This window comes from Pavona decussata, unplaced genomic scaffold (genome assembly GCF_977016875.1).
Source record: "Pavona decussata unplaced genomic scaffold, jaPavDecu1.1 SCAFFOLD_55, whole genome shotgun sequence".
NCBI lineage: Eukaryota > Metazoa > Cnidaria > Anthozoa > Scleractinia > Agariciidae > Pavona > Pavona decussata.
In genome coordinates this window covers 327,167-341,499 of record NW_028145477.1, presented here as the reverse complement: position 1 = coordinate 341,499, position 14,333 = coordinate 327,167, and the positions used below count along the sequence as shown (strand labels likewise).

The following is a 14,333-nucleotide window of genomic DNA, read 5'->3' as shown; positions in this document are numbered from 1 at the left end:
TTTCATCACGTTGTTGTTTTGCAGAGGACGTTAAAGAAATGTACCAAAATGTAAAACGCACGTGCAGTGATTGTTTTTGCTCATTAAACCTATTGTTTGCCGTGTTCCTATTGCCGTCGTCGTTGCTTATTGCTCCCTAATATCTCCATCCTGCAGCGATTCCTCTAACACATCCTTGGTGCAGTCGTATAGCTGTCCTTTGTTGCAAACGAACGTTATCATGTTTTTAGTTTCGTTTGTTTTAGTGGTTCTGTTTAGTTTCATAAGTGAATGTAAAATATTGCTTTGTAAAATTAAAATATTTTGCGCAAATTCCGAGACTACCAGTTTGTCATTTAGAAACGTTGCGCGAAATTTTAGAAGTTCCTTTTAACAGAATTTTTTTGCCAAATCGCGAAATTTAGGTCCCACGACATTGAATTACCGTGAAAGTTAGTAACAATAAGTTAGGTCATAGGCTGGTCTTCAGTTCAGAAGCCGTGTTTTCACACGATTCTTCTACGTAGGAAAAGATTAAGTACCAGTCTACCTTTAAGGAAGCCTCCACTCTTAAAATAAATTAACGTTAAATTGTTCAAAATACAACCTAATTACAAATTTCGTTGGAAAGCATGGAAATAATATTTTTGTGTTGGACAAAACAGAATTTGATTATCGCCTAATTTTTATTTTAAATTTCCCGGGCGCCCCCATCTTGGATTTCATGACGTAATACCGTTGCTCAATTGTTTCACACAAAAGAAGTCCTGCTTATTGACAATAGCGACAAACGTATGACGTCATGAAATCCAAAATGGCGGCGCCCGGGAAATTTAAAATAAAAAATAGGCGATACTCATATCTAATGTTAGCACACTTGAATGTCACTCCTACTTTTTAAACTAAAATTTAGAATTTAGACACCATTTCCGACAGTTTACAGTCAATTTGTTGTCGAAGTGGAGGTCCCCTTTGAAGTTTTTCGTAACCAGTTTATAGTTATGACCAGTTGTTGGAAGTTCGTTGAAGTTTAATACCCGAGCGTGTCCCGCGCGAGGAGAGGGGTGAGAGTACACCCCTATATAAGGTTTATAGGTATGAAAGAGGAATCAGTTTATAGATATGAAAGAGTAATCAGATTTTAACCACTTTGATTCAAAAGTCTGAAACGGGTATGGATTCTAGAAACCATGTCTGGAAATTGGTATAAATTTTAGAGGCAGGCCTGAGATAGGGCTCCGAAAAATTACATACATATTTTGGTTCTTTTGTGTCAGATCAGTAAAGTTCCTCTGTAGCATGACAGCTATAAGTATTATAAAACACGAAGAAAGTTCTTCGTAATGTTTTAATACAGCTTTTATGTATTAGTTGGAAAGTCATGCCAAGAAATTAGACTAACGTTATTAACCCAATGGAAAAGAGGATAGTTTAGTTAAAATTATATGTCAACTTGAAAGAACTCAAGTGTGAGAAACAACGAATGTATGAGTAAACGGCAAATAATTGATTTTATGCCCGACAAAAATTTAGATTTATGTAAAGCAATTATAAACTTGGTATCTATCAATGACCTGACAAATGCAACCGGAAGTTGTTGGGCCATGAGAGGCCTTCCCAGATCCATCTCTTAATCTGCCAAGCAATCACACAGTCAAATGACAGTAATGACTACCAGGGGTACTGGTGCAATGCTCTTGTGCAGTCCGTCCACATCTCGTGTGCAGAGCGAGTTCTGCCAAAGTTGACCCAAGAAAAAGAGCAGTATCTTAGGTTGGACATGGTTTGTCTTAGCTTGGACATGTGTCCTGGGTGGAGAGAAACCATTGGAACTGAAACTCTACTAAAATAAAATCGCCTGAAATCGATCTACAAACCACCCAGGACACAAAAGGAACTACAAAGGAGTTCAGATGAGAAATTTTTATTGAAAAACATTTGCAATTTTGCCTTCAAATTCGAATTCTTTTTTCCCCATACAAACCCTTATAATTTCGCTATTACGCAACGATCATCGGCATGATCAAATTACGTGGCGCTGATGTTGGCGTTACAAAGGTAAAACAGAAATCGTGGAGCTTGGGCTACCTGTGTTTAAACTCGATTTTCGCCGCAATTTCCCATTGAATTTAGTCGGAATCAGTTAATCTTATTTAACTCCTCTGCGCCCCGTGTGTATCGGCTTTCATCCTGTCTACTCCACAGGTTCTTCGTATATGAATGAGCGCGTGAAAGTTTCTCCTTCCCACCTTCCTTTGCACGCTAATTTTGCATAATAAGAGAGACTTCTGGGAGGGTCTCAATGGGGTTACCCGTCAGCCTAAAATGTAACCGTCAATAGTCGAAAATATGCTATTTTTACCGTCAATCTTAGAAAAGCAGCTATTATAAGCCGTCAAACGGTTTCAAGGTCTTTTAAAAGTCAGTATTTCTCAGCTGCACCTCCCGGACGTCTGGCTTTTCAAAGAATCGTTTCAACTGTTAAACTGGTTTTCATGTCCCAAAATATACTCACTTTATGATCTTTTCCTCTTAGTTTGCGTCTGAACTGGTCTAAACTGACATAACAAAACAAACTAACTTCCGTCTGGAATCGAAGTACTTCCGGTTCAAAATATTAGTGATTTACTACATTGATAACGTGTTTCTGACCGAAAAATAACCTCCAGAACACAATTGTTAACATTTAAAAACACAAAAGTTAATATTAAATTTAAATCATGGAAGAAATTTACCCTTGATAACCGTCAAAGTCGGTAAAATTTAACCGTCAACCGTGAAAGCCCCCCCCCCCCCCCCCCCTCATTGGGACCCTCTTCTGGGTAGGAAGCAGTGCTTTCGTGACTTTAATTTTAAGCGGGCAATCGCTCATTTAACAGACGGTTTACAAACACGCTACTAATATATAAAACCAGTACAAACAGATGTGCAACCAAAAATAGTTTACATTAATTGCTATCACTAAGATACATTAATTACAAAGTCATCCACATTGCGATACACTCGATTGCAAAAACATTGACACCTGAAAAGCATAAACCATGAACGATGAGACCCAACGGATTTGTGAGTAGTGTTAAAAATTGGCCCTTGTTGGCCAACTTGACACTTTAAGGAAAGCTTGGACAGTTTCCATCATTCACCACGTGCAACCAATTTTGGTTATCAACCGTCGCACGATAATAGAATATTATGCAGATAAATTTAGTACACTGATACCCATAAAGCCATTGGGTCTCATCGTTCACGGTTTATGCTTTTTAGGTGTCAACGTTTTTGCAATCGAGTGTATACATTACAGCAGTCCTCCGTAACCTTATAATTAATTAAATCCCAAAGAGGTTAAACTTGATCCTTCTAAAACCTAGTAAGTACTACTAGGAAACTTATAGTTTTACCGTTACATGTTTTGCCATTTTTTTGGAAAGAATAATTCCTTTCTTGTTCCTTTTTGCGATCGCTAATTCCAGTTTACGAATTTCTGTTGATTGCATTGCCGCCATGTTGGTGCCAAAACAAAAGAAAATTTGCTCACATAGTTTGCATAAAAATGGAAGTTAACTCAAAGAAGAGAAAAATCTTATTGTTCCTAACCACCAACATGCAGGCCGCCATGACGCAACGCGCAATCAACCTATAGAGTGTGTGCAAGGCGGCCATGTTGGAGGACTAAAACAATAGATGTTTGCATAAAAATAGAATATATTTCCCAAAGGAAAATCATTGTATTGTTTTGGTCCTCCAACATGGCCGTCGTGCACACACTTTATAGGGACAGAGACGGCTTGATATTTTTTTTCCGGCATATCTAAATAGTTTGTTTTCCTAGAAATATTATATGATTAAACAAATAATTTCTGGGGTTATTGTCGAGGATACCGAACGGGACAGTTATATCGTCAAGCTTATCAACTGTCATATCTTAGGTGTTTAACGAAGAAATGACAGACCTCCAGAATTCCTGGGTATAGGTACAGTTGATGAACAGATGCTCAATAGTTTCTTCATGATCTCCACAAAAGGTACACAATGGAGAAGAAGCCAGTTTCATTTTATATAAAGTTTTGTTGGTGTAGAGAATACTATCTCGTCTTCAGGCGTCTGTCTCATTCTCGACTCCACAGCTCTTCTCTTTTGCGCATGACTGACGTGGTCAAACCGAGAGGGCCTGGGGTCGAGAATGGCGTCTATTGGTCGATCGTGGTGCGCATGGTATTGCGGGACTGTTCAGGCCCTCTTCCCCTGTATTCCTTATTTTTCCGAGAGATACACATGTACGGTGGCGTGTGGGCAGCGTTATACTGGGAAACAACTTTTTCCAATGCTCGCTAAAATTGGCGACGAATTTGATGCTCGAGCGAAATGCCTAATTTCCAAAACGGTGCACATGCAAACACAATTGAAAGTTTTTCTGGCGTTTAGAAGAACGATTTTTAACAAATGTGTAGATTTCATTTGGACGAAATGATGTACCGTTAACAAATAAAGCTCAGAGGTCATAATCCACAATGAAGGCGTGTAATCTGTCGTCAGCTTTGTATGGAAGTGAAGAAGAAAAAGAATCTAATGAAATAAAATTCTGACAAGAAAATGAAATCGTTTTATTGTACAAAACTTGTTATTTTAACGTAACTTAACAAAGCGGTTTTTTTAGTTTTCGACTTTCTTTGATGAAAAAGAATATACTTCTTATCAAGCATTCTAAACAGCTCAATTACTATCAACGTAAAATACTTGAATGGGACTGAAGTAGTAAAGATTTGTATTTTGCAATTTCCCACTCCAAAGCTTTGGGGAGACTGGTACGAGTGAGGGATTATGGGATCGTCCGGGCAGACGGATGGAACTTGCGCCAACGAATAAGTGCCTTTCTCGGCAGTCAGCTTTATAGGAAATACTCTCTTACGTGAACACTATTTAAAAAGAGCTACGCCACGCCGAGAAATGCACTTTGTCCATCCATCTAAACAAACGATTCTACAGGCCCTTACTTGTAACAGTCTTCTCACAGTTTCTGGGGTGGGGAATTATTTGCCTTGTTTCTTAGCACATCTACCGTCAGAGGACTAAAGACCGAATTTAAACAACAATGACGGCAACGGCGACGAGAAACAAACAACAACAAAAAAATCAAATAGGTTAAATTAGCAAAAGCAATCGCTCTGCAAGACCGCTATACATTTGGTACACTTCTTTGCAATCCTCTGGAAAGAAACAACGTGAAATTACCAAGGGCTCAGTAGTCCGCAACAACACTAAGACTGGACTGCAACCACAATTGACCTCTTCTCCAACACAAAGAGGCGTACACGTACTATATAAAAATAAACTCCTGACACCTTCCCTTAGCAATGGATTGAAATCCAGCAGAGAACTTTGCCTTTTCTCATGAGTATACTTTTTGTTTCGCTTTCATCTAATTTTTAAGACCCGCCTTCCATGCATAGTTTTAGTCTCATGATGGAGTAGTTCGTACCTAAATATAACTTTTTCTAACTTAGTTTTTGTCATTTGTTCCCTAAAAATATTTTGACACAATGAACATACCCGGATTATTTTTCATTATCTATGTATTGAAACTATCAACGGGTACTGGGGTTTAGAACCCGAGAACAAAAGTATGAAGTTCTCCTTCTCTTTCTTAACTTGAAGGCCGTCCCTACCAACCTAGTTGAAATGACGTGAATTTATATTTTCAAGCTCGAAGATTTGCATTGCGTTGCTGTCGAAGTGGGTTAAGAGCTTTTAATGTCCCGGGTTCTTCGATTCTTGGAATAATGAAAAGCTTGTAAATTTGTAACAATCCTTTAATTTCTATCAGTTAGCGAATCCTTTTTGCGTCACTTGTTTGTTTACTACTTATTTAACTTTTATTTTAGTCAATTTGTAAACACCAAATTTATTTGTATTTAGTTTAGTATAGATATACCTACCGACCTCGACTAGCTTCAGCTATTTGCGGGTAGGTATACAACCAGCTTGTAACTGTCTGTCCAGTTTTAATAAAGTGTTGTTGTTGTTGTTGTTGTGAGAGCCTATCAGTTTGCCCATTTATCTACCTAGTACCTAACGTATAAAATGTATGAATAAATTCTCAACAAAAACAAAATACTTTAACGGAAAAAAGGAGATCTACAGCAATCTCCATATACATTTTTCATCAAGTGCGAGGGACTGCCGTTTTTACCTGAGTTCTTACACATGTTATGTGTAAGGGTTAAAAGAAAAAAAAAAAAACTAGTGCGAGCATTTCCCTTGACAAATTGTTTCGCTAACAAGTAAATGCAACTTAAAGAATTCTCGTTCACATTACCGGCCAAAATAATGCAAACAGCGCACATACATGTGCAAGCAGCTAATAGTAACGTTTTCGTAACGGGAAAGGTTTTCCCCTGTTCCAGCGTTCAAATAGTAGAAGGCAGCAAGAAAAAAATGCCAATTGTTTTTCCGAGTGAGAAACATGGTGAAGCTGCGGCAACAAGGCGCGACCGCGGCACCCAGATGCGGTTATTTGCTCATTTTTATTTTTACACAACGGATCTGTGGAAGCAGGGTAGTTTTGGCTGCGCCCTACAGTCTTAACACCTGGAATAGGCAAGAAACGTTTCAGCGCTCGATTTCAAGTTACACTTACCTACAGCTGTATTAGACAATAGAGTAGCCTGCAGAACAGGCGTTTTTATTATTATTATTATTATTATTATTATTATTATTATTATTATTATTATTATTATTATTATTTGGCGTTTTTCAGGCGAGTGGAGGCTCACGCTTGCCCCCACTTGCATGAAAAACGCCAAAATAATAATAAAAAATAATAAAAACTAATAACGATAATAATAAAAAAGAACGCCTGTTCTGCAGGCTATCAACAGATTGCCAATTATCAGTATAAACACAATTGAGCATGCATCAGCTCCATTCCAACTTTCCAAGCCAGCATATTAACTTACAGACTTTGGAAATCCTTTCTCCATGTGCATAGCCCTATAAAGCATTTCTTAGAGTTCATTTACATCAGCTCAATTCACTTAGCCTTGGAATGTACAAAAAACCCCAATGCTTTAAGTATTTGCTGCATATCCAAACCTACTGGCCACACTGTTGCCACCTTGTCCTTGACCAGAAGATGACATCAATGGGACTCCACACTGAACAGAGAGAAGAAAGAGAAAGAGAAAGAAAATACATACCATAAATCCTCAAATAAGTGCCGCGCCCCCTGAAACGAGCACCAGCCCCGAAAATGTGTCAATCTTTTCCCCTCCCCTCCAGAGACAACAAAGGTTTAAACGCTCTCAACCCCAAAAGTGCCATATGGCACAAGAAGACATTATGTGCTCAATATTGAGTCAATCTGTGTAAGGTTTGGACAGCAAACACATCTGGGAGAGATATGTGCACATTGTAAGCAAAAAATCGTACCCTCCCTCCCCCCTTCCTTTACATGATCAATCACCCCTCCATGTAACTTTTTCCTTTATCACTTTTACGACCAAATTAACATTGGTCAAGAAACTATGTTAAGTTAAGCTATAGTTTAGGGATATACCCAGTATATACAAGAAGTCAGATCAATTTTAAGCGTATTTCTATATTATTTTTTTAAAAGTGGAATGGACACTTCTCAATCTAATCTGTGACCTCCTCCATCTCTGTTGGTGTGATTTACAGCATATGGTGAAAACCAAGAAAATGCCTTTTAAATGGTATATCACATGTGGTCTGCCATTTCATAGTTCCAAATTTAGAAACATCCAGCATTTCCCTTAGGGCAGGGTTAAACCTATTTAGCCTGGGAGGGGAAAACAAAGTGCTTGCACTACATGTAACTTGAATATTTATAACTTTAATTTGTAATTAAATAATGAAGCCAACACCATGTTGACTTTTCCTACATGTAAAATTTATCTGGCAACAATAAATTATTAGGTATTACACTGTTTATTGCTCATGCCAACTGCTGTTTCCATGGCAACAACAACATGATTTTGATAGCCTGCCAATTTTTCCAAATGCGGACTTTTTAAAACTTTTTACAGTATGCGGAATTTTTAAGTTTATACAGCCTTGTAACATTACATTTTTACACCATTCTGATAAATTTTGCATTAATTTGGAAAGGTTTTTTTTGCGGTTTTGGTAATATTGAGAAATCCAAGATGGCTGCTGTGGACACTTGCATCACATGATGATAAATTCAATAGACCCTTCTCCAAAATGGCGGCAACAGATTTGAATAACTTAAAATTGAACGGAATGAAAAACTGATACCAGCACTGGAAAGAGCACCTTTACTTTTAATTAGTAACCTTGCAATGTTTCAGCATATTAGGTGTTACATCAGCTTAGGGAATGTAAGATGAAAATTGACAAGTTTACAGACGTTTGTATGACTGGGGGTATACGTCATACCCCCAGTCATACAAACGTCTGTAAATTTTTCATTTTTCAACTTACATTATTTTTCTCAGCTGATATTACACCTGATATGCTAAAACTTTGCAGAGTCACTAAACTAAAAGGGCTCTTTCTAGTGCTGGTATACGCTTTAATTTTAACTTATTTGAATTTTCGTCTGCCATTATGGAGAAGGGTCTATTGAAGCCAAACTGGGTAACTTAATGTCACTCATATAATTATAAACAACAAAACAACAAAATTTTGTAATTTGCAATTTGGTGTTATCATCATGTGACATGATGTTATTGGTTATGGACCTCAAAGGAAACAGTTTGGTGCGGGACATACGATACAACCGCCAATTCTCCTTACATAGCCACAATGGCTTTGAAAATTACTAGAAAAAAAGCCTTCTAAGTTGCATAAGGTTTAATGCAAAAAGGATTTTAAAAAGACTTCAGGAGCACTGTACAGCTGTATCTCAACAGAACTCACCGGCTCATCTTCAGAAACCACCTGCTGCTGTTGGTCACTAACAAGACATATTCCCACAGACCACATTGCAAGAATAAGCTCCACCACAACAAATCCAAAAATGGATCCAACAAGGGCATGCTGCTCCTTTTCTCTTGCATCAAAAGTAATAGGATGCTGTTCTATACGCACACCCTCTTCGTCTGAACTCTTTGCGTACCACTTGACTTTCTGTGATCTAGCGATGGCCAGTTCTTGAGAGTACAGGTTGAGGAACAGAGTTGAGAATATACCACAAGCCAATGAAAACCCTAGGAGGGTCATAACCTGCATGGGAAGACATTTAGCAAATGGGTTATATCATAAATCAATCAGTAAAAAAAGATAATAATAATAATAATAATAATAATAATAATAATAATAATAATAATAATAATAATAAAAAATAAATAACTTTCATTTACCCTTGACAGTGTTTATAGCAAAAGTGCTTTTAAAAGTGGGGCCGAGCATAATTTAAACTTCATAAAGAAATAATATAAATTGAAAGTAACATTGGTTAAAAATCCCAACTGGCAAGAGACAGTTTACAAGCCTGGCTGAGGGTCCAGTTGAACCTGGGGCTACCAAGAAAGAACTCCAGCTAGCGGCCAGAGCGGGAATTGAACCAGGTACCTCCAGATTTCAAGTCCGGCGCCCTAACCACTCAACCATGCTGCCTCCTCCAGTGATTTATTTTATCATAGAGCTTATTATGTGAACTACAGTTAGGAGTACCGGTATTTCATTCCTAAAAGAGCTCAAAACGCTGAATCATAAGTGAACCATGCTGTACAAACAACAATGTTTATTTTTAATTTTAAATACAGTCAACTCTCGCCTTGCAGACACCTCGCTGTTACAGACGTCCCTATAATACGGATGTCCAGCAGTTAAATCCCTGGCAAAAATAAATAACAGAAGTTTGACTGAAATTAATTCCCGCTTTTATGGACTCTTGCTATTAAGAACACTAACTCGCAATCCCGAGGACTGTATCTGCATTCTTGCAAAACGACAATTCAAGAGCCATTCTGCTTACAAGGCTAGCAGGTAATTAATATTAAATTTAGGCAAATGCATCTTAGTTAAAAAGAACTGCAAACAACTTTTGAACTTTGAAAACTTTATTAAAAAACAGTAGTAAAATATTTTGATAAAGATGTTGAATTTCAGATTCAAAGAGCCTGACAGAAGGAAACTTGACTTGAAGCTTTGCATGGCATACACTTTAATTTGTAGTATTTAGCACATTATATGTATTAAGGAGCGCTATATTGGTCACATAATATTTAACAATAAATATAACAACAGCTACAAAAACTCTGAGTTGGTTATATAATCAATCCAATATCCAACACTGAAGCAAGAGGCATTGAGTGGAATAATAAAAACAACCAACTGAAGAAAATAATTATTACTAGATCTTGGCCATTTCAATTTGGAAAAAAAACACCAGAAGTTGATTTAAATAATAGCCCCTATTTCTTGGGCATTGTATAAAATTTTTAACAATTATTATTCCAAGAGCGGGCATTGGATATGAGATGATAGAGAGCCCAAGAGGCATGTAGTGCCAAGTATGACTATAATCATCTCATATCCAACAAAGAAAAGTGGAATAAATGTTATTTAAAAAAAACAGACATCAGAGAGGAATAAATGTTATTACATAAAAACAAGCAAGCATTATGTTGCTAGATCTTGCCGATCTCACTTTACAAGAACAACCAGTAGACGCAATTTAATGGTCGCTATTTCTTGGGCATGGTATAATGGCTCATATACGATGGCTGCTAAGCCAATCAAATCCCTGGAATTCCATTATACAATGATATGGCTTTTAAAAATGGCTGGTATCCCATGGCTGCCATTAGCCAATCAAAACTGTGAACTGAAATGTACTTATCACAATGATCCTGAGGTTTAATAATATACACTTAATGTATGATCCCAAGGGAAACAGTTAGTTTTGTTTTCCCGAGAGTTCTGATGTTCGTCGAGGGAAACATCAGGACTTGGGGGAAAACAAAACTAACTAGTTTCCTGAGGGACCATACATTAAGTGCTTTGTTATATATTTAGACTTTCCCTTCAACAATCACAGCAAAACAAACAACAAACAACCGAGAGGGCAACAACTGCGGAATTGTATCCTAGTCGGGATACATTTGTATTTGATCAGGGGCACCTGACCAAGAATCAACCAATCACAGTGCTTGTTTTGTTGAGTGAAAGTCTAGGTATATAACAAATGTCATTTTTCACTGTCTGTTCAGTAGGATTATTTCCATGTAACTAACACCTACCAAGTGCGGAGGAATAGATGAACCATGGGATAAGTTCTGCACTCGTTTAAAGCTAATGAACACTCCAAAAGCACCAGTGATGCCGACCTACAGAATAAATAATATTATTGTAGGTAGTACATGTAATCCACTCAAAATTATCTCTGTACAATCACTGCAACCTGTTAATGGTTCTCAAAAACTATCAAGTGGAGTCTAGATTATGATAAAACCAAATTAAGATCTTGGATCAGTCTTAATTAGGACTGACCACTTTGTGCTTGCTAGGGGATCATATTTGCTAGATACAAATTATTATTATTATTATTATTATTATTATTATTAATGATAATGATAATAGTTATAATAATAATAAAAGCTTTATTTAACTGTAAATGAAAATACAGTAGAACCCCGGTAACTCAAACTGGGATAACTCGAACTCCCCCGCTACATTGTAACTCGAACTGAGTCTCAATTATTCCCTTGGATTTGACCCAACTTTTCAGTCATTTTTACTCAGTTAACTCGAACGCGGATAACTCGAAAACCCCACTAACTTGAACTAAATTTAGTTTCCCTTCATCAAAATTTACCCCGATAACTCAAATTTCTCGTTCTTAATTAACTCGCCACGGATGCCCATTTGAGACATCCCATTAGGTTTTCTTATCGTGTGATCGACTTCTTACACTAGATCAAAGACTGAAGCAATTTGATCTTAATTAGTGCAACGAACAGATACAAAATGTATTAGCTTCTCATGAAATAAGTTAAATTTGCACTGCATTGTATACCAAAGTGCTGAAAATCAATAAACTATTAATTATTAACCTGGAAAATTGAATATTTTAATCGACCCCGATAACTCGAAACCCCGCTAACTCGAACAGTTTTTCATTTCCCTTCAGAGTTCGAGTTACCGGGGTTCTACTGTATATAAAATGAACTTAGAAACAATACAGCTGGTATTATTTAACCTAAGGGCAGAAGACAATAAGAATATCAAAATATGGAAATATACATACATCGTTATAATGCAATAGAATCAGAAAGGACAGTATTTCAATTTAAAAAACAGAATTAGAAGACTTATAATTTATGATAAATTGCAAATATGAAGACACTGCAAGAAATGTATTCTTTGTCGAGTATGTATAATTTACTGAAAATAGAATTATCTGTTTTGTCACGTTGGACATTCATGGCAGGTGTGCAAAAACAAGATCAGTCTTACAGCCATGTTTTTCCACCCATGTTTTTATTCCTGTAAGTGTATTCCCTATAATTTCAATGAAATGATGGGAAATTACAGAACTGCAAAGTTTGGAGAGAGAAAAGTCAAATTACATGTGGTACACGAATTTGTTCCAGTAACTCAATAACAGCCTTTCCATTTATCAATGGGCATCTATGTACAAATTATAAAATTAAATTTAAAGAAGCGCGCAGAGTATTCCTCAAAACAATGGAAAACATGACGACAACAATTTCAAATATGAATTCCTATTGATAACAATTTCATATTTCCAAACATGTTTGCACTTTAAAAGTTACACATGATCCCCTGACAAGCCTGAAGGCATTCTAGGAGACATGTAGCAGGTCAGGGCCATTAAACAAGGGCAAATTGATCAGTGGGCAGTCTGCATACGGAGCAATAATTATGATGCAAGGACATTCATGGGAAAATGGACAGTTTGTAAAAGCAGTGCACTAACATGATGCTTTACGGTAATTTATTAGCTTTAACTTCGCAGCATAGAGAATGTTTCCTGCGTTCTCTAACAGCTTACAAATTTAATAGCCTAACTAATAAAAGTGCTGTTTATAAATGACTAAAGATTCTAAAACCCGCTCACCCAAACGCCAATCCATATCGCCATTCCTATTGCAGAAAATATCCAACGGACTTGTACGAGTTCAACAATACCAAGCACAACTAACCACACGGCCACCCAGCACTGGAGCACGGACAGAACTCTAAGCAGCTTAATTTTGGCAGTTAGTGCCATTCTGGTTTTCCAGCTCGCTAAATACTTCAAATTGATGCAGCGCAAACAGTAAACACAGCTGAACAGGCAATCGCTCCCTCACCCTGCCTATTTGCAAGTAGGTACTTCATGTATCCCGTATTATAGTGTATTTAGATTTTAATTTTGCCGCTCCGCGTGCGCTGCGAGTGCACGCGACCTTTATTTGCTTCACGCATCTCGCGAGATCAGATCACAAAGAGTTATTTCTGTTTTGATACAAGTCTCAATCAGTCCTCCACTCAGGCCAAATTAATTCAACAGCGTTCTAATTTTAAAGAGGAAGTATCACGCGAATCAAGTGACGTCGTTTGAAAACTCCGTCGACAAGTGAACAAAAAATAATTGTCTAGTTTTGTTATAAATTATTCCTCAGTGCAAAAAAACTCCCAGTTAGTTCCTCTGGCCAGAGACAGAGTCGGTCGGAATGGATTTAAACTTAAAAAATGTTTAGCTAACGTTTTTCAATTTCTCGCATTTTTTATGGTGCTTTCTTCAGTCCTCTCGTTGTTCTAGAATTATATTGTGTTTAAGGGGGGATTCAGGGGCTTAGGGTTAGGGTAAGGTTGAATGAAATTTTTACCAATCCTTTAAGAAATATTATCTTCTCCCAAATATACCCAAAAATCACCCAAAAATTCACAGAACATCCCACAATACAGATTCACGAGATGAGAGTAGAGTTTTTGAATTGCTTGAAACGTGAACGAGATGTTTCCATTAAAGCCATGCCAAGTGACGGAAAAATGGCGTTAAGGTAGAATCCCCCTTAAGTGTAGACCTTATTTCACCATTTTTAAACGAAAGAGGTCAAAAACCCCACGTCACTTCCCCTAGGCTATACATGCTTGCATTACACGGATGGTTTGATTAGTGTTCTCGTTTCCCATTTTCTCGCGGGATTGCTTATCAAGCAAAACGAAAAGGCCGCGCGGGGCCCGATCGGAGCTCTCAGTAATCCTGAGAAATCGGGCGTAATTCAAAAGGGTGTGGTTCTTTACGCCACCCAGACTCAAACTCGGGTCAGGACACGTCATACGATAGCCAATCCAGTTTATACACTGTTTTTGCTTTATTAGGACGTCTTATTTCGGTGCTTAGCTTGCTGAACGTTCTT

General features: G+C 37.4%; 1 protein-coding gene and 1 long non-coding RNA gene across 2 annotated transcripts; one reads left to right on the top strand and one right to left on the bottom strand.

Moving 5' to 3' along the window:
• Positions 1-3,680: 3,680 nt before the first annotated feature.
• On the top strand, positions 3,681-6,088 carry LOC146480112 (uncharacterized). The gene is made up of 2 exons (XR_014864776.1): positions 3,681-5,729; positions 6,022-6,088. It is a non-coding gene; the product is annotated as an uncharacterized LOC146480112 (long non-coding RNA).
• Positions 6,089-6,421: 333 nt separating this feature from the next.
• LOC146480111 (uncharacterized) lies at positions 6,422-13,288 on the bottom strand. The gene is made up of 4 exons (XM_085109972.1): positions 13,046-13,288; positions 11,205-11,291; positions 8,878-9,183; positions 6,422-7,130 (listed from the first exon to the last, which is right to left on the bottom strand). Exons 1-4 carry the CDS (start codon positions 13,196-13,198, stop codon positions 7,044-7,046), a joined length of 633 nt encoding a protein of 210 aa, XP_084966098.1. The 5' UTR covers positions 13,199-13,288; the 3' UTR covers positions 6,422-7,043.
• Positions 13,289-14,333: the final 1,045 nt, after the last annotated feature.